At 38.8% G+C, this 27,080-nt stretch overlaps 1 protein-coding gene across 10 annotated transcripts in view; it reads right to left on the minus strand.

Moving 5' to 3' along the window:
- Rbcn-3A (rabconnectin-3 alpha) overlaps positions 1-27,080 on the minus strand; it is a 237,540-nt gene that overhangs the window by 163,516 nt on the left and 46,944 nt on the right. For all 10 annotated transcript variants that reach the window (XM_070098327.1, XM_070098328.1, XM_070098325.1 and 7 more), the window contains 10 exons: positions 25,748-25,949; positions 21,210-21,375; positions 17,652-17,770; positions 17,370-17,525; positions 15,753-16,002; positions 11,169-11,318; positions 9,658-9,873; positions 8,338-8,495; positions 7,471-7,610; positions 2,419-2,561 (listed from right to left, as the gene is read on the minus strand). In XM_070098327.1, the coding sequence (XP_069954428.1) occupies positions 2,419-2,561; positions 7,471-7,610; positions 8,338-8,495; positions 9,658-9,873; positions 11,169-11,318; positions 15,753-16,002; positions 17,370-17,525; positions 17,652-17,770; positions 21,210-21,375; positions 25,748-25,949 (1,700 nt within the window). The remainder of the gene's footprint in view (positions 1-2,418; positions 2,562-7,470; positions 7,611-8,337; positions 8,496-9,657; positions 9,874-11,168; positions 11,319-15,752; positions 16,003-17,369; positions 17,526-17,651; positions 17,771-21,209; positions 21,376-25,747; positions 25,950-27,080) is intronic.

Here is a 27,080-nt window from a genome sequence, read left to right on the forward strand (position 1 = left end):
ACAGGTCCTTAGCTTCGAACTATAGACCAATAAGCCTTACCTCCATACTGGGAAAATTTATGGAATCAATAATTGCTGAAGCAATTCGTAGCCATCTTGATAGGCCCAGATTGATTAATGAATCTCAACACGGTTTTACAAAGGGGTGTTCCTGTCTTATGAATTTACTAACTTTTTTCACAAAGGTGTTTGAGGAGGTAGATCATGGTATTGAATATGATATTGTGTATATGGACTTCAGTAAGGCTTTCGATAGAGTTTCACATCAGAGGCTATTGAGGAAACTTATGGCACACGGAATAGGAGAATTTTTTTTCCAGGCAGAGGCATGACTGACAAATAGGTAGCAGAGAATTTGCATAAATGGGGAGAAATCAGAATGGGGGCACGTCAAAAGCGATGTTCCGCAGGGGTCAGTGTTGGGCCCATTGTTGTTCATTACTTACATAAACGACATAGATGAGGGAATAAATAGCGACATAAGCAAATTCATTCTAATGAGGACACTAGAGCACTCCAGGATGATTTAAATAGACTGATGCAATGGTCGGAGAAGTGGCAGATGCAGTTTAATATAAACAAATGCAAAGTTCTAAATGTTGGACAGGAAAATAACCATGCCACATATAAACTAAACTATGTAAATCTTAATATTATGGATTGCGAAAAGAATTTAGGAGTTCTGGTTTGCAGTAATGTAAAACCAAGACAACAGTGCATTAGTGTTCGCAATAAAGCTAACAGAATCCTAGGCTTCACATCTAGAAGTATAAATAACAGAAGTCGTCGGGTTGTTCTTCAACTCTCTATATCCGTGGTTATGTCTCATTTAGATTATGCTGCACAGTTCCAGTCACCGTATTACAGAATGGATATAAATGCTCTGGAAAACGTACAGAGGAGGATGACAAAGTTGATCCCATGTATCGGAAATCTTCCTGATGAGGATAGACTGAGGGCCCGGGATCTGCACTCTCTTGCAGGGCGTAGAATTAGGGGGGATATGATCGAGGTGTATAAATGGAAAACAGGAATAAATAGAGGATGTAAATAGCGTGCTGAAAATTTCCAGCCAAGACAGGACTTGCAGCAATGGTTTCAAGTTGGAAAAATTCAGATTCAGGAAGGATATAGGAAAGCACTGGTTTGGTAACAGAGTTGTGGATGAGTGGAACAAACTCCCAAGTACAGTTATAGAGGCTAAAACGTTGTGTAGTTTTAAAAATAGATTAGATAAATACATGAGTGGGTGTGAGTTGAACCCGGCTAGCTTGTGCTACTAGGTCTGATGCCGTACTCCTTCCTTAAGTAGAAGTGACCTGACTAGGTGGGTCATCGAGCTAATCCTGGGAGGGGGAATGAACCTGCTTCACATGGGTCAGTAGGCCTGCTGCAGTGTTTCTTCTTTCTAATGTTCTTATGTACTGAAAAGGCAGCTAGAGAAAGACTAATGGTGAACATATTTCCTTCCTTGGGCCACTCTACCATGGTGGAAAATGACCAATTAGTTAAAAAAAAAATTACCAAGTAATGTAACAGAAGTTAGGAATATGACATTCATACCAGACACTTAAAGAAAAGATTGCAAAGCACTAGGAAAGAACTCTGAAGGAAAATAAGATGTAAATGAAACATAGTACACCACTCAAGTAGATCAGTATTCGCGACACTGAGTTAAGAGTATTACTGCTACTACATTCACAAAAACACCTTAAACCCATATGGGTCATTCAACCCTTCACCAAGAAGAAAAAATTAAGAGCCTTCTAACACTGAACTTATTTTCTTTCTTGAAAATTGACTTAATTAAGAGAAAAGCCTTTTATAAGTTTAATAACAGATCAACACATCCTTTCAACACAACTCTGCCACAGCAATACTGGACACTTAACATGTCAACTTTTGATGCAGTTTTTCGATAAGGGTAGACTAATATAAAATCATAACGTGAATTACAATACTTAAAATATTCCAAGGAGAATGTAGTGAAAATGTGTGTTAGTTTAGCTTTCATATAAGCAGTATTGACTGACAACAACAAAAAATTGAACATGGAAAAAATGAGGACTATCATCTTCTAATTTCATCTTAGTTTATGGTGTCACTATTACAAAGTGGGATGGTAGAGCACATCATCTCCGTCTAACTCAATATTAGGGAGCCAGATAAGAATTTAATGACAAGTTAGAGAGGATAAACTTATACAATACTACATTACTGTAGCTACAAATAATTTATAAAATAGCACTGGTCCCTCAATAAAGATTAAAACTGGAAAGTGTTTGATAGTATGCCAGATGCATTTTTCACAAAAAATAAAAAATAATAATCATATCCATCACCAAATTTCTGGGTCATTTCAGTGTGGCTGAATTTTTCAAAGATAAAAGTGAAAAATGTTTAGAATGAATTCATTACCTGGAACGTGCCACTGAGAATAAACATGCATTTCGTTATCCATTCCAACGACCAAGATGCCATCCCGCACCCAAGACATCTGCATTGGCAGAGGTGCCAGTCCATCAGCTGTTGTCAGTGACAGTTTCTCTAACCTCATCCATCTGGTAAATAGAACACAATACACTAAGTTAATGTTTCATGGTAAAGCACTAGTATTCTTCCAGTATCTGAGGAATGGCAGGCAATTCCTAACATCAAGAGTTCTTCAACATCATAGTATTCCTTGTGGGGAGAAAATACTGTTACCTGACCCTGCCTCCACATGGCAGGGTCTGGTAACTCAAGAGATAACTCTGAAGCTGACAGTGGTCGCAAATAATTTTTCCCGGTTAGCCAGACTTGAGTCCTGGAGGTGGGAAATACAATGCCTGCACTTTAAAGGAGGGGTTTGGGATATTGACTGTTTGGAGTAACATCTAAACTGTCATGTCTGAGCTCCTCTGCAAAGACAGTGATTATGTATGAATGACGTGAAAGTGTTAAACAATGATGAAAGCTTTTTCTTTCTATTTGGGTTTTTTTCTTTTTGGGTCACCCTGCCTCAGTGGGAAATGGCCATGTTGAAAAAGAAATGCATAGAGAGGACTAGGTAGTAGGGTGGTAGACAGCAACCACCCAGGGAGGTACTACTGTCTTGCCAAGTGAGTGTAAAACAGAAATCTGTAATTGATTTACACGATGGTAAGATTGCTGGTGTCCTTTTTTCTGTCTCATGAACGTGCAAGATTTCAGGCACGTCTTGCTACTTCTACTTACACTTAGGTCACACTACACATACATATACAAGCATGTATATACACACCCCTCTGGGTTCTGTTCTATTTTCTTACCTGGAGAAGAGAGGAATGCAGAGGAGAGAGAGAGATTTTGGGAGATGTTAAGTGAATGTATAGGAGCCTTTGAACCAAGTGAGAGAGTAATTGTGGTAGGGGACTTGAATGCTAAAGTAGGAGAAACTTTTAGAGAGGGTGTGGTAGGTAAGTTTGGGGTGCCAGGTGTAAATGATAATGGGAGCCCTTTGATTGAACTTTGTATAGAAAGGGGTTTAGTTATAGGTAATACATATTTTAAGAAAAAGAGGATAAATAAGTATACACGATATGATGTAGGGCGAAATGACAGTAGTTTGTTGGATTATGTATTGGTAGATAAAAGACTGTTGAGTAGACTTCAGGATGTACATGTTTATAGAGGGGCCACAGATATATCAGATCACTTTCTAGTTGTAGCTACACTGAGAGTAAAAGGTAGATGGGATACAAGGAGAATAGAAGCATCAGGGAAGAGAGAGGTGAAGGTTTATAAACTAAAAGAGGAGGCAGTTAGGGTAAGATATAAACAGCTATTGGAGGATAGATGGGCTAATGAGAGCATAGGCAATGGGGTCGAAGAGGTATGGGGTAGGTTTAAAAATGTAGTGTTAGAGTGTTCAGCAGAAGTTTGTGGTTACAGGAAAGTGGGTGCAGGAGGGAAGAGGAGCGATTGGTGGAATGATGATGTAAAGAGAGTAGTAAGGGAGAAAAAGTTAGCATATGAGAAGTTTTTACAAAGTAGAAGTGATGCAAGGAGGGAAGAGTATATGGAGAAAAAGAGAGAAGTTAAGAGAGTGGTGAAGCAATGTAAAAAGAGAGCAAATGAGAGAGTGGGTGAGATGTTATCAACAAATTTTGTTGAAAATAAGAAAAAGTTTTGGAGTGAGATTAACAAGTTAAGAAAGCCTAGAGAACAAATGGATTTGTCAGTTAAAAATAGGAGAGGAGAGTTATTAAATGGAGAGGTAGAGGTATTGGGAAGATGGAAGGAATATTTTGAGGAATTGTTAAATGTTGATGAAGATAGGGAAGCTGTGATTTCGTGTATAGGGCAAGGAGGAATAACATCTTGTAGGAGTGAGGAAGAGCCAGTTGTGAGTGTGGGGGAAGTTCGTGAGGCAGTAGGTAAAATGAAAGGGGGTAAGGCAGCCGGGATTGATGGGATAAAGATAGAAATGTTAAAAGCAGGTGGGGATATAGTTTTGGAGTGGTTGGTGCAATTATTTAATAAATGTATGGAAGAGGGTAAGGTACCTAGGGATTGGCAGAGAGCATGCATAGTTCCTTTGTATAAAGGCAAAGGGGATAAAAGAGAGTGCAAAAATTATAGGGGGATAAGTCTGTTGAGTGTACCTGGTAAAGTGTATGGTAGAGTTATAATTGAAAGAATTAAGAGTAAGACGGAGAATAGGATAGCAGATGAACAAGGAGGCTTTAGGAAAGGTAGGGGGTGTGTGGACCAGGTGTTTACAGTGAAACATATAAGTGAACAGTATTTAGATAAGGCTAAAGAGGTCTTTGTGGCATTTATGGATTTGGAAAAGGCGTATGACAGGGTGGATAGGGGGGCAATGTGGCAGATGTTGCAAGTGTATGGTGTAGGAGGTAGGTTACTGAAAGCAGTGAAGAGTTTTTACGAGGATAGTGAGGCTCAAGTTAGAGTATGTAGGAAAGAGGGAAATTTTTTCCCAGTAAAAGTAGGCCTTAGACAAGGATGTGTGATGTCACCGTGGTTGTTTAATATATTTATAGATGGGGTTGTAAGAGAAGTAAATGCGAGGGTCTTGGCAAGAGGCGTGGAGTTAAAAGATAAAGAATCACACACAAAGTGGGAGTTGTCACAGCTGCTCTTTGCCGATGACACTGTGCTCTTGGGAGATTCTGAAGAGAAGTTGCAGAGATTGGTGGATGAATTTGGTAGGGTGTGCAAAAGAAGAAAATTAAAGGTGAATACAGGAAAGAGTAAGGTTATGAGGATAACAAAAAGATTAGGTGATGAAAGATTGAATATCAGATTGGAGGGAGAGAGTATGGAGGAGGTGAACGTATTCAGATATTTGGGAGTGGACGTGTCAGCGGATGGGTCTATGAAAGATGAGGTGAATCATAGAATTGATGAGGGAAAAAGAGTGAGTGGTGCACTTAGGAGTCTGTGGAGACAAAGAACTTTGTCCTTGGAGGCAAAGAGGGGAATGTATGAGAGTATAGTTTTACCAACGCTCTTATATGGGTGTGAAGCGTGGGTGATGAATGTTGCAGCGAGGAGAAGGCTGGAGGCAGTGGAGATGTCATGTCTGAGGGCAATGTGTGGTGTGAATATAATGCAGAGAATTCGTAGTTTGGAAGTTAGGAGGAGGTGCGGGATTACCAAAACTGTTGTCCAGAGGGCTGAGGAAGGGTTGTTGAGGTGGTTCGGACATGTAGAGAGAATGGAGCGAAACAGAATGACTTCAAGAGTGTATCAGTCTGTAGTGGAAGGAAGGCGGGGTAGGGGTCGGCCTAGGAAGGGTTGGAGGGAGGGGGTAAAGGAGGTTTTGTGTGCGAGGGGCTTGGACTTCCAGCAGGCATGCGTGAGCGTGTTTGATAGGAGTGAATGGAGACAAATGGTTTTTAATACTTGACGTGCTGTTGGAGTGTGAGCAAAGTAACATTTATGAAGGGATTCAGGGAAACCGGCAGGCCGGACTTGAGTCCTGGAGATGGGAAGTACAGTGCCTGCACTCTGAAGGAGGGGTGTTAATGTTGCAGTTTAAAAACTGTAGTGTAAAGCACCCTTCTGGCAAGACAGTGATGGAGTGAATGATGGTGAAAGTTTTTCTTTTTCGGGCCACCCTGCCTTGGTGGGAATCGGCCGGTGTGATAATAATAATAAAAAAAAAATTCTTGTTCTTGTTTATTTCCTCTTACCTCCATGGGGAAGTGGAACAGAATTCTTCCTCCGTAAGCCATGCGTGTTGTAAGAGGCGACTTAAATGCCAGGAGCAAGGGGCTAGTAACCCCTTCTCCTGTATATATTACTAAATGTAAAAGAAACTTTCGTTTTTCCTTTTGGGCCACCCCGCCTCGGTGGGATACGGCCGGTGTGCTGAAAGAGAAAAGATGGTAGGATTGCTGGTGTCTTTTTCTGTCTCATGAACATGCAAGATTTCAGGTATATCTTGCTACTTCTACTTACACTTATGTCACACTACACATGCATGTACAAGCATATATACAGCCTCTCCTCACTTAACGACAGAGTTCCGTTCCTAAGACCACGTCGTTTAACAAATTCTTCACTAAGTGAGGAGAATACTATAATGGTAGTGGGTTTGTGTCAACCATCTTTGATATTGTTTTAATGTCACCTGTGCACCATTTATAACATTTCTGGTATATTTTTAAATGTTTATACAGTGGTGTACTGTATACTGGAATAAACAGAATAGAGGAAATCAGCTCTGATATACATTATTTAGGTATAAATACTGGTCAGGAGCCCATCCTAAGTCTGAGGCATCAGTAAACGAGTAATTCGCTAAGCGAGGAGAGGCTGTATACACACTTCTCTGGGTTTTCTTTTATTTTCTTACTAGTTCTTGTTCATTTCCTCTTATCCCATGGGGAAGTGTAACAAAATTCTTCCTGCATAAGCGACTAACATGCTGGAGCAAGGGGCTAGTAACCCCTTCTCCTGTATATATATTACTAAAGTTAATAAGAGAAACTTTTGTTTTTCTTTCTGGGCCACCCTGCCTCGGTGGGATGCGGCTGGTTTGTTGAAAGAAGAAGGGGTTAACCCTACTTGGTGGGAGACAGCCAGTTTGCTTAAAAACTTATATTGGTAAGGAAGCACTAAACCCATATAGAATATATCATAAAGCACCTGAGATCCACACCACAACTTTGCCACATCTTTTTCATGCTCTCACAGTAGCCAACCTTTCTTCCTACACTAATTGATTTCAATCTTTACATGAAATACTAAACCTGAGTAGTCATTCAGCGCAAGGAGTACTGTAGTACTGCTAATCAGGAGACAGCAGGCTGCTTCATTATGCTCAATCAATTCTTCCAATACCAAATGTAACAAAGTTCACATTTTATTAAAAATTATAATTTTTTTATGTCGCATATCCTTCAAAACAAAAAAAAAAAAATGAAAATAATATTCTATTATTTGTTTTTCAGTCAAATATAATAATGAACAGACTTTTACCTTGGTAAATTAGTGTCTGAGAGTGCATGCAAAGAGAGGGATTTCTGCAACACTGGACGAGGCCGAGATTCTTTATCCTTCATTTTGCCCTGACAGCTCACCATAGCTATGTCATCTGCGACACTTGTGTATGCCAAAATCTGGGGAAGAATAATAAAGCAATTGTACCAGTATCAAGCCACAAGGTATATCTGTACTACCTTTCATATACTAAATCAATGTACATTTAGTTTACAAACCAAAACCAATATATTACACAATCTCCCAAGAATATAATAATACAAAATTTACTGTATCTGGGTTAACCATGACCAAGACTATTGATTTCTAAGCACAAGTAATCTCCCTCCCTCTGTCTCACAGCTGCAAATTTATTCTTGTCGCCATTTTTTATTTTTTTTAACATGCTGGCTGTCTCCCACCGAGGCAAGGGTGACCCAAAAAACAAAAAACACTTTCACCATGATTCAACACTTTCACCATTATTCACACATAATCACTATTATTAAAACTAATAGAAAAATAACCTAACCTATTTTTATGAAATAAACTTTTTACAAGAATAAGTCCAAATTATACATAAAATGAATTGGAAGTGGAGGTTAGTCTCCCTCCCTCACTTCTTACCTCCTCCTCATCAGTGAACCAAATCTTATAGCCCTTAATACCTTGGTTATCTGCTAAATTGTTTTCACTGCTAATTACCTTCTCTCTAATACCATAATGTGAGTTAAATGAATCGATTTAATCATTACGAGTTAAATGTGATTCGGCAAATCTCCATCTCCTTTTTCTTTGTAATTCTTTTGCTTGGCCATAAATCTAAGCCAACATTACAAGTCCCCCACAGTGTTAAAGCACACACACCTTAGTGCCAATAGCAACTGTCAAGAGGTGTGAGCCATCCTCTTGTGACACCCAGTCAATTTGAACAGGATGTTTTTGCTTCACACTAACGCCCCGTTTGTCAAAGCGCTGATTACGAAGCGAGTGCAGAGTACTGGGACTTGGGACTAACAACTGACCTGGTAAAGTAAATGTTATCCATCAGCATTTACATTTCTAATTATCCTCATTTGGAAAATAGTCAATAAAACTTTATATACACACATACAAATAGTAATTTATTAGTTTGTCAAGGAAATACTGTTCGTAATCACCTACTATAAATGTGTTTCTGTTTAACATAAAAATGTGAAGTAAGATTAAAGGAGCTTTTTTACATGTTGAATTTGAAGGTTAAGAGCTTTCATTTTACCTCAGCTCATTTCTAAGTCCAACATTGTGGGTAGCACCCTCAGGATGCTACCCACAATGCTCAAGTAACACATGGGTACCTATTTACTGCTAGATGAACACAGACAACAGGTATAAGAGGAATTCCCATATGCCTCATCCCACTCCAGGATTAAACCCAGGCCTTTCCAATAGGAGCCAAAATATCACTAACACTGAGCTACAGGTCACCTCTCCACACTATACTGCTCTTCATATACAACTCTTCTTAAGGAGAGAGGAGGGGGTCTTGATGGAGAAGGGTTCATGATTCAAAGAACTGAGGCTACCCCCCTCTTCTTTGGATCAAACATGAGTATCCCCTACCCCACCCATATTTCAAGCTCTGAGGTCCACGTATGTGAGGCACTTTTGATTCTATACAGAAAGAAATGGCACAATACTGTGGCTGGAAGAATACACAGAAAACATACACATAGAAGAAACAAACTTATGATGGCATTTTGGTCCAACTTGGATCATTACCTACTTAATGGTCCAAGTTAGACCAAAACACTGTCATAAGTTTCTTTCTCCTATGATTCTGTATGTTAGAAATCAAGTGTCAAACCCTCCATTCTGGGACTCTTTCACTGTCTGTAGTGACACATAATAAAATGCCATACTAGAACCCCACATGGATACTTACTATATACATACATACACAGGGAGACTTACCATACATATACATACACAAATACTATACACATATATACTTAGTGTACACACCACCACACCCAACCCCTACCCTGAGGATTCTTCTAACCCTTCACAATCTGGCCACAGGCTAGGCTTATCTGTGTATGTCTACTACTACACACAAAGTATGGTCACTTACTACACACACAATGTAGTAAACAGCCATACATACAATGTATGGCTATTTACTACACAAAATGTGTGGCTACTCACTAGACACAGAATGTATGGCATCAACTGAGAACACAGATGACGTATGATATGCTTGTGACAAGTCCTCCGAGCTTAAAGTAGATGTCAGTCTGGTGGTGGAGCGTCCCTGAGCAACTTTTGAAAGGTAAGCAAGATCAAGATCAGCCATGCTACATTCTCCAGGATTGCTCACGATATCTTGTATATCAAACTTGTCTTCCAGCACCCACTGTGATCCTAAAAATTTAAGGTTTTTCATTATATATAAGTACACACATTGTTTCCTGACACAGAAATAAAAAATTTCATTAAACTTATAATTAACTAGCATTAGTTCAACGATAATTACAGTACTGAGTACAAGTTCTGCAGTGAAGTAAAACACCTGACTTCGAAACTCATGTGGTTATTATTATTATTGATGAAATTAAGACACATGTGCAACATCTGGGTATCTTTATTGTAGACGTTTCACCATCCAGTGGCTTTATCAACACAAATTCCAGGACAGAACTTGAAGACAGTGGAACTATGTACAGAAGATGAGGTAATCAGTCCCTCAACCTTGGAGTATGTGCGAAGAGCACCGTAGTCGTGGAGATATTGTCGGTATTGTATACCATTCTTGTACAACATTATTATTATTATTATAAAGATTTTAAATCAATGGCCATCTCCTATAAAGACAGGGTGAACCAAGGAAGAAGAAAACATTCACCATATGGGTGCGAGGCATGAGTTTTGAATAACTACAGAGAGAAGGAGGCTAAACATAGTGGAGATGTCATTTTTGAGTGCAATGTCCAGTGTCAACATCATGCAGAGATTCAGAGCACAGAAAGTAAAAGACAATGTAGGGTCAATGAGGGTATAATTCAGAGGCTAAGAGGTTTCTGTGGTTGTTTGGGCATACAGAGAGAATGGAGAGGCATACAATGATGAAAAGGAGGAAGGCAGGAGGAGTAAGGTCATCACAGGTATGGTTGTAAAGGAGTTTAAAGGGAATGAGCATCCAGCAGGCTTGTGTGAAAATGTTATATAGGCATAAATAGACAAGTGGTTTTAAATAACATACTGTTCAAGTGTGGGCAAGGTAACTGTTTTGGGTCTCCCTACCTTGGTAGATGACCAGTGTGGAAAAAATACAATAAAATAAATAAAATAAATAATAGAATAAATAATAGAATAAAAAATAAAAATAATAAATTAAAATATTAAAATAATAAAACAACAAAATAAAACAATTATTATTTTATTCTTGGACAAGCACAAAACCTGTAGGGTTCATATAGCTCCCAAGAAATGAAGGGGGGCAGGGGTAACAGGTCTGATCTGAGGGGAAGGAGAGAGGGGGTGGGAGAGCTCCAATTCCTTGGATCAAGGACCCTTCAAAAATATCAAGGCACCTCCCTAGAATGGTGAAAGCTTGTAGAATGTTATGGTCCAGTAAGTGATCAATGAATCATAACATGGGTGGCCTGGAACAAGAAGAAGGGCACAGGTAACTTTTCCATCAGTAAGAGTGTTCTCACCTCCTGTTGATTCACACTCGTAGATGGCTAATGAGCATGAAAACTGTATACTGCCATCTGATCCTGTAGAAAATGCAGAGTCCTGTCCTGGTGTTTGGTAAGCACAAGCAATCCTACCACTATATGCTGCACTCACGTGAAGAGGTAGGCCTAAAAGAGAAAATAATAATATGAATTTACTAACAAATATATATAGAGTATTCCAATCAAATTAACCCGTAACGGTCCAAGTAGATCTACGTTCACATGCGTAGTGCTCCAAAATTAGACCTACGTTTTTTTTACATACTATTTTCATATTTCATATTTTACATATTTTCATACTTTACATAGTTTTACATATTTTTTTTACATATTTTCAGGTGAAAGTGTTGAATAATGATGAAAGTATTTTCTTTTTGGGGATTTTCTTTCTTTTTTGGGTCACCCTGCCTCGGTGGGAGACGGCCAACTTGTTGGGAAAAAAAAAGTAGATCAAAGTTTTTTTACACGTTTTCAAATGTACAAAAAAAATCTACTTTTTTTACATGCTTTCAAATGTTGAAAAAACATATATATACGTTTGGACCGTTTAGGGGTTAAGGTAAAAGACCATTTCCCAACTCTCCAGTTCCAGTATACATCACAATACACAGGACTGCTACTGCATTCATGGGAAAGTGCAAAACCCGTAGTAATCACAGTGTCGGGGGAATGGTAGGCAATCAGATTCGATCAAAGGAAAGGGAGGATAGGTTTATTTCCTTGGATGAAGAGCCCCCTTCCCCCCTCACTCTTGAGGGATCACAAGGCATATCAGTTTATTATACACCATACCTAAAAGTTTTTAACAATCTTCAACAAGTCTTTCCTCCTTCCTCAAGCTTTTTTCTCCAGAGCCTTGTATGACAGATACAGGAGAAACAGCTAAGCAAATTCCTCGGCAACAACACTCATTTTTATTTTTCAACATGCCAGCTGTCTCTCATTGCAACAGGGTAACTCATAAAAAAAGAAACACTTTCACCATCATTCACACATAATCAAATCCAAAAAGACTTATACACTGTTATGACATTAATGATACCAATCCATGTAGGTTTGCAACACTCTTTTTGATTTTATAACACACTGGTTGTCTTCCACCAAGACAAGGTAACCTAAAAACAAAAACTAAATGTAAAGTAGAAAAACTTAAGTTTTTCTTTTTACATTAAGTAATTTATACAGGAGGAGGAGTTTTTCAACGTTGGGGTTCATATTTTGTTAGGACGAGATATAAACAACTATTGGCAGAAAGGTGGGCTGGTGCAAGTATAAGTAGTGGGGGGGTTGAAGAAGGTTGGAATAATTTAAAAAATGCAGTATTAGAATGTGGGGCAGAAGTTTGTGGCTAAAGGAGGGTGGGTGCAGGAGGAAGGAGGAAAGAGTGATTGGTGGAATGATGAAGTAAAGGGTGTGATAAAAGAGAAAAAGGTAGCTTATGAGAGGTTTTTACAAAGCAGAAGTGTCATAAGAAGAGCAGAGTATATGGAGAGCAAAAGAAGGTGAAGAGAGTGGCGAGACAATGCAAAAGGAGAGCAGATGATAGAGTTAGTAGATGGGAAGCTGGAAGTACTGAGTAGATAGCGGGAATACTTTGAGGAACTTTTAAATGTCAATGAAGTAAGGGAGGTGGTAATTTCTTGCACTGGCCAGGGAGGTATAACATCTTTTAGGAGTGAAGAAGAGCAGGATAAGAGTGTGGGGGAGGTGCGCAAGGCATTACGTAGAACGAAAGAGGGTAAAGCAGCTGGAACTGACAGGATCATGACAGAAATGTTAAAAGCTGGGGGGGATACAGTGTTGGAGTGGCTGGTATTTTTGTTTAATAAATGTATGAAAGAGGGGAAGGTACCTAGGGATTGGCAGAGAGCATGTATAGTTCCTTTATATAAAGGGAAGGGGGACAAAAGAGACTGTAAAAATTATAGGGGAGAGGGGTGGGATTAAATTATGGGGAATCAAATACAAAATGGGAATTGACAGTTATTTTTTGCTGATGATACTGTGCTTATGGGAGATTCTAAAGAAAAATTGCAAAGGTTAGTGGACGAGTTTGGGAGTGTGTGTAAAGGTAGAAAGTTGAAAGTGAACATAGAAAAGAGTAAGGTGATGAGGGTATCAAATGATTTAGATAAAGAGAAATGGGATATCAAATTGGGGAGGAGTATTTAAGAAGTGAACGTTTTCAGATATTTGGGAGTTGACATGTCAGCAGATGGCTTTATGAAGGATGAGGCTAATCATAGAATTGATGAAGGAAAAAAGGCAAGTTGTGGGTTGAGGTATATGTGGAGACAAAAAACGTTATCTATGAAGGCAAAGAAGGGAATGTACGAGAGTATAGTAGTACCAACACTCTTATATGGGTGTGAAACTTGGGTTGTAAATGCTGCAGCGAGGAGACGGTTGGAGGCAGTGGAGATGTCCTGTCTAAGGGCAATGTGTCGTGTAAATATTATGCAGAAAATTTGGAGTGTGGAAATTAGGAGAAGGTGTGGAGTTAATAAAAGTATTAGTCAGAGGGCTGAAGAGGGGTTGTTGAGGTGGTTTGATCATTTAGAGAGAATGGCATGGAGAGCGTGTAAATCTGTAGGGGAAGGTGGGGTAGGGGTCGTCCTTGAAAAGGTTGGAGGGTAGGGGTAAAGGAGGTTTTGTGGGCGCGGGGATTGGACTTCCAGCAAGCGTGCGTGAGCGAGTTAGATAGGAGTGAATGGAAATGAATGGTATTTGGGAACTGACGAGCTGTTGGAGTGTGAGCAGGGTAACATTTAGTGAAAGGATTTAGGGAAACCAGTTACTTTTATATAGCTGGATTTGAGTCCTGGAAATGGGAAGTACAATGTCTGCACTTTAAAGGAGGGATTTGGGATATTGGCAGTTTGGAGGGATATGTTGTGTTTCTTTTACATATATGCTTTTAAACTGCTGAATTCTGAGCACCTCTGCAAAAACAGTGATTATGTGCGAGTGAGGTGAAAGTGTTGAATGATGATGAAAGTACTGAGGTGAAAGTGTTGAATGATGATGAAAGTATTTTCTTTTTGGGGGGTTTTTCTTTCTTTTTGGGTCACCCTGCCTCAGTGGGAGATGGCTGACTTGTTGGAGAAAAAATAAAAAAAAAAAAAAAAAAAAGTTAAACATTATGTCATCTTATTCTTTATTAACCCTTTGACTGTTTTGGTCGTATATATATGTCTTACGAGCCACCGTTTTTGACGTATATATACTCAAAAATTCTAACGACTTCAAGTCAAGCAGGAGAAAGCTGGTACGCCTACATGTGATAGAATGGTTCTGTGTGGTCAGTGTGTACCATATAAAAAAAATCCTGCAGAATGCAGTGCATAATGAGAAAAAAAAACTCCGACCGTTTTTTTTAATTAAAATGCCGACTTTGTGGTCTATTTTCATATAGTATTTATGGTCGTATTCTCGTTTTCTTGGTCTCACTTGATAGAATGGAAAACATATAGAAATGGAGGTGATTTTGATTGGTTTTACTATGAAAAGAACCTTGAAATGGAGCTCAAAGTAGGGGAAACGTTTGATATTTGCCGATGTTTAAAAGTAAACAAATAGTGTCATTTTCCAATAAATGTCCAAGTAACCATTCTAATATGCAGTCATGAATGGGTTGACATTATTTATACAATTATTACAATATTGCAGTAGTCTGAATAACAGTAAATCTTCTACTTTTTGTTTGAATAAAAATTCAAAATAGAAAGGAAGAGTAATATCAGAGGGGCCTGGAAACTTGACTGATAAACAAAGAAAATGTTATTTTAGAGCCAGGAATGTCTGCACTGTTCATTCAGGACCCTATTTTGAAATTGTCATATTTTTTAATTTTCGTGAAATTGGCCAATTTGCAAATTTCTGACCACGTTATTGGGTAGTTGAAATCAGTAAATGGGGAGTTTCTTGTACTCAATCGATAGAAAAAATGGAGTTCTAAAGAAATAGCTATGAGTTTGGTCAACTGGAACAGTGGAATTAGCCGTAAATAGGGCTCAAAGTGGGTGAAATTGCCAATTCGTAAATATCGCCGAGGTCGCTAACTTCGCGAGAGCATAATTCAGTCAGTTTTCCATCAAATTTTGTTCTTTTGGTGTCATTACAATCGGAAAAAGATTCTCTATCATTTCATAAGAAAACTTTTTTTTTTTAAATTTTGCAACACCAGGAGACACCTCAGGATTTGGGGTTGCGACAGACAAGGGGTTAATGGTTTAATAAAGCAACAAGTTGATAAATAAGACACTTGTGTAACAACTGGGTATCTTTATTCTGGTAATGTTTTGCCAGCCAGTGATTTCTTCAGTCTAGTGCAGAGAAAGGTGGAAGATGAGGAGGAATTTGAAATAATCAGTCCCTTGATGGACTAAACTGATTATCTCAAACTCCTCCTCATCTTCCAACTTTCTCTACACTGGACTGAAGAAGTCACTGGCTGGCAAATGTTTCCAGAATAATGATACCCAAATATTGCACAAGTGTCTTTCTTATTCTTTATTCTTATTGTCTGTGCTTCACATTCCCTATTTTGTTCTTAATTACCTGGCACTTTAATAGCACTCTTGCCATCTTTGCTAATCATATGCCATTCTTGCCACTGGATCTGGAAGTTTTCTCCCTCACCAGACATGCGGCACCTCCAGAAGCGGACAGTGTTATCAGAACAAGCGGTCACCAGCACATACGGTGCATAGCATGCTGGGTATATGGAAGCAGAGCTTAGGTGGCCAGCAGCTGGTGATGCATGGATTACTTGTACTCCAGTGGGAAGTGGCAGTGGATATGAACAAATCTGCAAGAAAATTCCAGGCAATAATAAAACAAATTTAACATACAGGAAAACACACTTCAAGTACAGCACATTTTTAATTACACTATATGAAACAGTAATATACCTATCATACAAAATGTAGTCATGATATTATCATTATTATAATGGAAGATGTTCATATTAGCAGTAGAACACCTTTTCAACCAAATTATTGTTTTAACCCTTTTGGTGTGGGTCTCGTTGTTCTACAGCTTCGAAACCCGGGTCAGTCCCATAGTACTACACCATGAGCTCAGCTTACTCAGAGAAGCTGTGAGCGGTAAATTTGGGCCTAGATATAAGAGAATGGGTCTTTGCAGTAAGTGTGCACCATATAAAAAAATCCTAAAGCATGCAATACACAATGGAGAAAAAAAAACTTTGACCATGTTTTTGGATTAAAACAGCAATTTTTCTGTATATTTTCATGTGGTTTTTATGGTTGTATTCTCAGTTTCTTGCTTTCATTTGGTAGAAGAGAAGATATTGCAGACATAGACATGATTCTGATTGATTTCAGGGTTGAAAGTAGCTTGAAATTGAGCTCAAAGTAGCAGAAATGTTCGATTTTTGCCGATATTCCAGAGTACACATATGACATCATTCGTCTAATACGTGTCCATCAGGCCAGTCTAATATGCATTTAGGAATGCACCGACATTATTTATACAATTATTACAATAATGCAGTAGTCTGCATAACAGTAAATATTCTATTTTTTGTGCGAATAAAAATTAAAAATGGGAAGGAAGCATAATGTAGGAGAGGCCTGGGGACATGACTAATGAACAGAGAAAATGTTATTTTAGTGCCAGGAATGTCTCCACTGTTTATTCTTGGCTCTATTTTGAAATTGTCATTTCTTGAATTGTGCGAAATTGGCCAAATTACCAATTACTGATAACTTTATTTGGTACGTGAAATGGTTCAACGGGCAATTTCTTGTACTCATTCGATAGAATGGAAGGCATACTGGCAAAATAGCTAAGGATCTAGTCAACTGAAACAATGGAATTGGCCTAAAATTAGAATAAAATTGGACAAAAATTGGCGATGAGTAAATATCGGCGACACCAAAAATTCGCAAAAGCATAATTTCATCAGTTTTCCATCAAATTTTGTACTTTTTGTTTTATTACCTTCAGAAAAATATTCTCTACCATTTCATAAGAATTTTTTTTTTTTTTAATTTTCTGACCCTGAGAGCAAGTATGAGAGTAGGGTTCCTGACCCTTAAAGGGTTAACTTATTATTTTTTAACATATCAGCCACTTCCCCAGCTGCAATATATCCCTACCCTACCTTCAGAGTATAATATAATACTGCACCTAAAATCTATAAATGCTGACCTTGGTTGTGGTAATTGCGATGGGAGATGCATCAATGTTTGCTGTTATGTTATCAATTACAGGTGTACTGCGACCAGACCCACGACCATCCTCGTCCTCACAGATCTCAGGAGCGTGATGTTCAGAAGCAATAACCAGTCGCCACACATGCATTACCTATTCACAATAATAGTGCAATATGGCTTTTTAGTGTATTTTTTCGTATCAAATTCAATTGATCTTCAGTACAATGCAGTATGAACAGCTAGTGAACTATTATTAAAATATACATTCTTTACGCACTGAGCCAAAAGCAGTTTTCTCCAGTAGAGTAATGTAGAAAGGTTCTTCAAACTTCGCAGAAGAGTTTAGGTCCACCATGGGGGCATGAGTGGGATCAAATATGCTGGGAGATTCCTCACCTGCATAAACACATTTTTGGTATTACATATTTCACAAAGATTTTTTTTTAACACATCAGCCGTCGAGGCAGGCTGACCCAAACAAGAATATACATATATTTTTACATTTTATTCACATCTTATGACATGCATAGCTTACAGAGGAAGGATTCTTCTCCACTTCCTAAAGAAAAATACCACAAAGATCTCTACCTAACAATTGCCTATGAACACATTTAGAATTAAAAAAAAAAAAAAACACACATTTTTTAAAAAACAAAAAAGACTTTTTGAGTCTAAGAAAACAGTTTTCACATGAACCTTCAATAATAAGTTTCTAATTTCATGACACAGCTTGTAAACTAAAAAATTTGAAAGTCTAATGAAAAAAAATCTATATTTTAAACTTAGCAAGATAAACAAATGTGAGGCCATTTTACAAGAAATAATCAATAAGTTATTAATAGTCTGGAGATAATTTATTATGACACATAAAATAAATTTTGTTTAAGTTTGGAAACATCATGAAAATTATACAAAAGAACAAAAATGTAAGAGATTTAATTAAATTATTCATATTAAACAACTGGAAGAACGGTACAGTAAAAATGCCTCTTGGTAATAGAGCATTTATTAAAAGTTTGAGGGATTACTGACCCAGTGGCCTGGTCACAGGTTAAACAGGTGCACAAACACACCTGGTCACAGGTTAAACAGGTGCACAAACACACCTGGTCACAGGTTAAACAGGTGCACAAACACACCTGGTCACAGGTTAAACAGGTGAACACACCTGGTCACAGGTTAAACAGGTGCACAAACACACCTGGTCACAGGTTAAACAGGTGCACAAACACACCTGGTCACAGGTTAAACAGGTGCACAAACACACCTGGTCACAGGTTAAACAGGTGCACAAACACACCTGGTCACAGGTTAAACAGGTGAACACACCTGGTCACAGGTTAAACAGGTGCACAAACACACCTGGTCACAGGTTAAACAGGTGCACAAACACACCTGGTCACAGGTTAAACAGGTGCACAAACACACCTGGTCACAGGTTAAACAGGTGCACAAACACACCTGGTCACAGGTTAAACAGGTGCACAAACACACCTGGTCACAGGTTAAACAGGTGCACAAACACACCTGGTCACAGGTTAAACAGGTGCACAAACACACCTGGTCACAGGTTAAACAGGTGCACAAACACACCTGGTCACAGGTTAAACAGGTGCACAAACATACATGGTCACAAGTTAAACAGGTGCACAAATATACCTGGTCACAGGTTAAACATTGGCAGTTTGGAGAGATACATTGTGTATTTTTATACGTATATGCTTCTAAACTGTTGTATTCTGGGCACCTCTGCAAAAACAGTGATTATGTGTGAGTGAGGTGAAAGTGTTGAATGATGATGAAAGTATTTTCTTTTTGGGGATTTTCTTTCTCTTTGGGTCACCCTGCCTCGGTGGGAGACGGCCGACTTGTTGGAGAGAAAAAAAAAAAAAAAAAAAGGTTAAACAGGTGCACAAACACACCTGGTCACAAGTTAAATAAGTGCACAAACATACCTGGTCACAGGTTAAATGGGTGCACAAGCATACCTGGTCACAGGTTAAATGGGTGCACAAGCATACCTGGTCACAGGTTAAACAGGTGCACAAACAGATAAAATGAATATTAAATTAACCAAAGAAATCCCATTTTATATTTGGAAGTGATAAAGATATGAGTGTACCACTTTTCTGACTGCATTTATAAACATCCTAGTAATGAACAGCTATTTCCCTGTTTTTTTCAGAGGATTTTACTAGTGGACAGTGGTGTTTGAAGCACAAAATGACCTACCATACCTATTCAACTACAGTACAATCCTACTCATATTAAATTCTTTGAAATAAATAAAATACTCACTAGTAGGAAATAGACCTGAATGCATACACTTAAAACATCTTTATTGAAGATGTTCTTATCCTGGAACCTTTATCACTGCAAATAAATAAGGAGTATGGGAGAACAGAAGCTCTATATAGTAGCCAAGAGAGCATCAATAGTGGGAGTTAGGTCTCACCAGTATACATAGCTTGTATTCTCTCATACACTTAATGTATTTGAAGTGCTTAAGTTTCAAGGTCCAAAAAGTGTTTACTAAAGGTGTCTTAAGTAGATGCATTTATGTCCATTTTCCTCTGGCTGTCGGCAGTTATTTGCCTTCTATCTTTCTTTCAACACACCGGCCGTATCCCACCAAGGCAGGGTGGCCCAAAAGGAAAAACGAAAGTTTCTCCTTTTACATTTAGTAATATATATAGGAGAAGAGGTTACTAGCCCCTTGCTCCTGGCATTTTAGTCGCCTCTTACAACACGCATGGCTTACGGAGGAAGAATTCTGTTCCACTTCCCCATGGAGATAAGAGAAAATAAACAAGAACAAGAACTAGAAAGAAAATAGAAGAATACCCAGAGGGATGTGTATATATATGCTTGAACATGTATGTGTAGTGTGACCTAAGTGTAAGTAGAAGTAGCAAGACATACCTGAAATCTTGCATGTTTATGAGACAGACAAAAGACACCAGCAATCCTACCATCATGTAAAACAATTACAGGTTTTCGTTGTACACTCACTTGGCAGGATGGTAGTACCTCCCTGGGCGGTTGCTGTCTACCAACCTACTACCTAGGATTTGCCTACTAACTATAGTAAATATTGATAAGTCTCTAGGCTGGGCTGGGGACAATTTCCAATGTGGCATCTCTGTAATGATCTGTTGTTGAGCTGGCAAACAAAGGAAAGATGGTGGCACCTATGAAACTACTGGATATTATCAAATTTATTTGCATGTATATATATACTTAAGGTGGGATATGGTTAGCATGTGTAATTTTGCCCTAGAATCCAGGCTGCAACAGGCCCATCATATAAGAATCTGAACCTCCTAAAAGTATTATAACCATCAATAAGTTGACCCCTCCTGCTTTTTGCCTAAAAATTTTACATTAAAATCTCGACATAGGTTCCTCCCATGTTACTGTCAGCCCCACATGTTATATAGTGTATGCTGTATAACTGTATATTTTCATTAAAGGGCAAAACCTAGTCATAGGTGGTTTTAAAACTCAAACTGCCATGGATTCAAACCCCACCTGTTATGTGATTCTTATTATAATGTTTAAGTAATTGATTATTCTTTAACTGCAGAATACCTTTCACTTCAAAATGTTCAGAATTATGGTGTTCCCTACAACAGCAAAATAGCAAATTTCTTAGTGTACTGAAATATGACTTTTATAAAGAAGAAAAATTAGCATATGTATTGGCCTTACACAACAAATTCAGGAAAATAAATTATTTAAATCTTAAAACAACAGTGAGCTTGCTCTTTCTATTCTCAAAAAAAAAAAAAAAAAAAATATTGATCGTTCTACAGCAGAGAGCATATTTCCTTACCTACAGATGATCCACATTCTCCTCGGATGAGGCCTTCTTGAAAAACATGAAGGAACTGGGTGTTTTGCCAGTCATTTGTTGCATCACCAATGGCATCCAGCTCAATGACACAACCAGGACGTGCAGTTGATTGTTCTGATACTATGTCAAAAATATCAGCTAAGTTCTGAAAGTAGATAAAACAGGAATACTTAAGTTTTTTCTGTGCTACAATTACTTCATGTATGGTACTTCATATGCATTACAATGAAGAGGAAATATGATGCACTTAATAATATACAATTGAGCTGCATTTGGGCAATCAAGGAATGTCACCTACCCAATTGTATCTGGCTAAAATACAGCAATTTTTTTTTTTCCTCAGTGGGAAGAGTTACTTTTCTCATGTGATAACCGAGACACCACTTGAAAATTTTAAGGCACATTTTATTGGATCTTCAAATATTTTTTAGGATAGAATAGAGTAATATTTATGAAGGGATCCAAGGAAACCAGTTAGTTGAACTCAGGCCCTGGAATTAGGAAGTACAATGCCTACACTGGGAAGGAGGGGTGAGGCTGGTGCCTCTCAGATGGTCATTTGGATTGTGATGTCTGCACACTTCTGGCAAGACACCTTTTGAATTAGTGATGGTGAACTTTTTTTTTTTTTCTTTTTAACCCTACCATGGTGGGAGATGGATTGTGCTCTTAAAAATAAAACAAAAAGTAAGAAAGGCTGAGGTAACATACTTCCCTTGATTTAGCAAAAGACAAGTTTTTTCATCTGCCGCACAGCAGTGTTTCTTTAACCCTTAAACTGTCCAAACGTAGATCTACATTCACTCGCGTCGCACTCCAAATATTTTGAAAAATAAAAAAATAGTTTTTTTCTTTTAAAATTAAGAACACATTGTCCTACATGTTATAGGATTAAAAAAAATTATTAGGGTCAGTACTTACAAAGATACAAGACCGTGAAGTTGGCTCTGGATGCTCACCTGACAGCAACATCGACTCCTGCGCTTGCAGAAGTGTTGCCGAATGACCTTTTTTTCTCGTTTTAATTTTAATTTATATATTTTTTATGTTCTGATAATTACAATTTATAATAGTTCTTGTAGTTTCATAGCCAATCTTTGTTCTGACACTAATATTAGGTACTGAAATAGTGCTCAAATAGTCACAATCATAATGACAGGTGAACATTTACACCTGCTTGGGTTATTTACCACTGTCTAGAAATATATACAAAGTATTTATAGGTCCCAGCAATGTTTTAGATACCCTGGCATATACCCTGAAGCATGGTGTTATGAAAGGCATCCCTATACTGTTGACAGCCCAGTGACATTTGATAAATGCCCACTGCTCCAGCTAACCCTCACTGTGTTTGTTATCACTGTTACACACAAACATGTCTTGTCTCTCTGTCTATTTATCTATCTGTCTGTCTGCCTGTCTGTCTGTCTGTCTATCTGTCTGCCTGCCTATCTATCTGTATGTCTATCTGCCTGCCTGTCTGTCTCTGCTTATCTGTCTTTCTGTCTGCCAGGAGTATATGTATAACACACTCCGTGAAGAATCGTGCAATAACATCTGTTATCAGCTCGGTGACATTTGATAAATGGGTGCTCGGGGGAACCCTGGCTTTATTTGTTTTCGCTGATACACACAAACATGTTTCTGTCTATCTGTCTGTTTGTCTGTCTATCTTTGCCTGGAATTTTTGGATTATCCTAGGTAATTTACACTATGTATAATAACTGTACTTATGTGTACGTGTGAGACATGTACACAGATATATAGAAAGATAGAGATATAGACAGAGACAGCCAAAGCAAGCCAGCCGGCCAGCCTGCCGAATACATAAGAACACAAGAAAGAAGGAACACTGCAGCAGGCCTACTGGCCCATGCAAGGCAGATACATGTCACTCTCCCCTACCCCGGCTTAGACCAATGACCCACCTAGTCAGGTCACATCCAATGAAGGAAGGAGCATGACATCAGACCTAGTAGCACAAGCTAGTCAAGTCCAACTCACACCCACCCACACTCACTCAAGTATTCATCTAACCTATTTTTACTTTCCTTTTAAAATGGGAGTGTTAATGCAACATGGCATCAGTGAATCCCTGATGTTTGCCATGCTATTTGCTCTAGCTGGCGCTCAATTGAACTGGTGCTCCCACAATGTACTAAGTGCTCCCAGATTTTTTAATAATGCTCACACTGAGTGCACAGACCCATTCTTTCATGTCTAGGCGACTCAAACCTATTGTGCCAAATTTGAAGGAATGAAAAATAAAACGTTGATCTACGTTTGGAGCGCTGTGCGAGCAAACGTAGATCTACATTTGGACAGTTTAAGGGTTAAGTGGCCAAGATCATCTCATATTTTACAAGATTATGAGAGTATCAAATGATTTAGATAAAGAAAAATTGGATATCAAATTGGGGAGGAGGAGTATGGAAGAAGTGAATGTTTTCAGATACTGTATTTGAGAGTTGACGTGTCAGCAGATGGATTTATGAAGGATGAGGTTAATCATAGAACTAATGAAGGAAAAAAGGTGAGTGGTGCATTAAGGTATATGTGGAGGCAAAAAATGTTATCTATGGAGGCAAAGAAGGGACTGTATGAAAATATAGCAGTACCAACACTCTTATATGGGTGTGAAGCTTGGATTGTAAATGCTGCAGCGAGGAGGCGGTTGAAGGCAGTGGAGATGTCCTGTCTAAGGGCAATGTGTGATGTAAATATTATGCAGAAAATTCAAAGTGTGGAAATTAGGAGAAGGCGTGGAGTTAATAAAAGTATTAGTCAGAGGGCTGAAGAGGGGTTGTTGAGGTGGTTTGGTCATTTAGAGAGAATGGATCAAAGTAGAATGACATGGAGAACGTATAAATCTGTAGGAGAAGGAAGGCAGGGTAGGGGTTGTCCTCGAAAAGGTTGGAGGGAGGGGGTAAAGGAGGTGTTGTTGGCGAGGGGTTTGGACTTCCAGCAAGTGTGCGTGAGCGTGTTAGATAGGAGTGAACGGAGACAAATGGTATTTGTGACCTGACGAGCTGTTGGAGTGTGAGCAGGGTAATGTTTAGTGAAAGGATTCAGGGAAACCGGTTATTTTACAAAACTGGACTTGAGTCCTGGAAATGGGAAGTACAATGCCTGTGCTCTAAAGGAGGGGTTTGGGATATTGGCAGTTTGGAGGGATATACATTGTGTATGGAGGAGGTGAATGTATTCAGATATTTGGGAGTGGACGTGTCAGCGGATGGGTCTATGAAAGATGAGGTGAATCATAGAATTGATGAGGGGAAAAGGGTGAGCGGTGCACTTAGGAGTCTGTGGAGACAAAGAACTTTGTCCTTGGAGGCAAAGAGGGGAATGTATGAGAGTATAGTTTTACCAACACTCTTATATGGGTGTGAAGCATGGGTGATGAATGTTGCAGCGAGGAGAAGGCTGGAGGCAGTGGAGATGTCATGTCTGAGGGCAATGTGTGGTGTGAATATAATGCAGAGAATTCATAGTTTGGAAGTTAGGAGGAGGTGAGGGATTACCAAAACTGTTGTCCAGAGGGCTGAGGAAGGGTTGTTGAAGTGGTTCGGACATGTAGAGAGAATGGAGCGAAACAGAATGACTTCAAGAGTGTATCAGTCTGTAGTGGAAGGAAGGTGGGGTAGGGGTCGGCCTAGGAAAGGTTGGAGGGAGGGGGTAAAGGATGTTTTGTGTGCGAGGGGCTTGGACTTCCAGCAGGCATGCGTGAGCGTGTTTGATAGGAGTAAATGGAGACAAATGATTTTTAATACTTGACGTGCTGTTGGAGTGTGAGCAAAGTAACATTTATGAAGGGATTCAGGGAAACCGGCAGGCCGGACTTGAGTCCTGGAGATGGGATGTACAGTGCCTGCACTCTGAAGGAGGGGTGTTAATGTTGCAGTTTAAAAACTGTAGTGTAAAGCACCCTTCTGGCAAGACAGTGATGGAGTGAATGATAGTGAAAGTTTTTCTTTTTCGAGCCACCCTGCCTTGGTGGGAATCGGCCAGTGTGTTAATAAAAAAAAAAAAATACTTCTAAACTGTTGTATTCTGGGCACTTCTGCAAAAAACAATGATTATGTGTGAGGTGAAAGTGTTGAATGATGATGAAAGTATTTTCTTTTTGGGGATTTTTTCTTTCTTTTTGGGCCACCCTGCCTCAGTGGGAGAAGGCCGACTTGTTCAAAAGAAAAAAAAAATGTATATCTTAAAAAATTGAGAAATTAAAAATTATTTACTGAAAGAACTCCAAGAAGAAATCATTTAAGTGAGGGCAGAGATACAAATAGAGAAAAAAAGCATTTTTCAGAATATTATTATGAATCTTTTACAAGGAAGATTTATAAGAATCACTGTGTGTTTAAGAAAGCATATTCCTATGTAATACACACTACCAGTAATGGAAGATTTTGATCATTTTGCTAAAAACTATTTAACGTAGCAAAATAATGCAGTAAATATCAACTGATACAGGAAAACAGTTACAGAAGCCTGAGAATAAGAAGTCAACTAACCACTTGTCCAGCTTGTTCTTGTAGAGAGCTATCGGTGGAGAGACTTAAAGTAGACTCCATCATGCGTTTCTTGCGCTCAGCAGTAGATATTTCTGCTAGCAGCGCTCGGCCATCAATCACAGCTTGATAAACTCGCAAACACTCACCATCAGAGGCAACAAAGCAAGCAGAAGGAGAGTTGGACACACTTCCAAGGGTGGTACTGTAAATATTAATAAATCTCTAAGCTACTAAGATATTTTCTTCGGTACAATATTCTTAACCAATAAGTACTCAATCAGTAGTCAATCTACAAAAAGTGCTTTAAATAAGTACAGTAGAACCCTGGTTTTCGTTCAGTACGGTTATCGTGCAATTCACTTTCTGGCCACTTTTTTCAGCGAAATTTTCCCCGTTTTCATACACCTGGTCGGAAATCGTCCATACCAGACGCAGCCACCTGCCCATGGGACACGGCCACTCATACGTTCATGACTCAGTCTGCCTTCATTACTCGTAAAGGGTGGTAGTGGTTGTGATGGTGGTAGTGTTCGTGGTAGAGAGTGGTAGTGCTGGTGGCAGAGGGTGGTAGTGAGGGTGGTAGAGGTTGGCAGTGAGGGTGGAAGTGAGGGTGGTAGAGGTTGGCAGTGAGGGTGGTAGAGGTTGGCAGTGAGGGTGGTAGAGGGTGGAAGTGGTTGTGATGGTGGTAGTGATTGGGGTAGAGGGTGGTAATGGTTGTGATGGTGGTAAAGGGTGGTAATGATGGTGGTAGAGATAACCTCTCCTCCCTCTCCCCTCCTTGCTGTCTTCCATACACCAACAAGAGTCTTCAATAAAGGTAAAAGTTATTTAAATGTTCATTTATCCTTTTCACTAGTGCTTTATATTTATTTCTCATTGTCTTCTGTATGTAAAACTATAGTTATTCTCTATAAAATGTATTTTTTGTTAATATTTCTGGGTGTCTGGAACAGATTAATTGGATTTACATTATTTCTTATGGGAAATATTACTTTAGTTTTCGTACAAATTGGTTTTCAGCCAACCTTCTGGAACGAATTAAAGATGAAAACCGGGGTTCCACTGTACATTACAACCAGTAATTACAAATACATTTGAGACCCATTACTTTGACAGTTTTTTTTTTTTTTTTTTTTTTTCAACAAGTCGGTCGTCTCCCACCGAGGCAGGGTGACCCAAAAAAAGAAAGAAAATCCCCAAAAAGAAAATACTTTCATCATCATTCAACACTTTCACCACACTCACACATTATCACTGCTTTTGCAGAGGTGCTCAGAATATAACAGTTTAGAAGCATATACGTATAGAGATACACAACATATCCCTCCAAACT

The sequence above is a fragment of the Cherax quadricarinatus genome, chromosome 62 (assembly GCF_038502225.1).
Source record: "Cherax quadricarinatus isolate ZL_2023a chromosome 62, ASM3850222v1, whole genome shotgun sequence".
NCBI classification, from domain to species: domain Eukaryota; kingdom Metazoa; phylum Arthropoda; class Malacostraca; order Decapoda; family Parastacidae; genus Cherax; species Cherax quadricarinatus.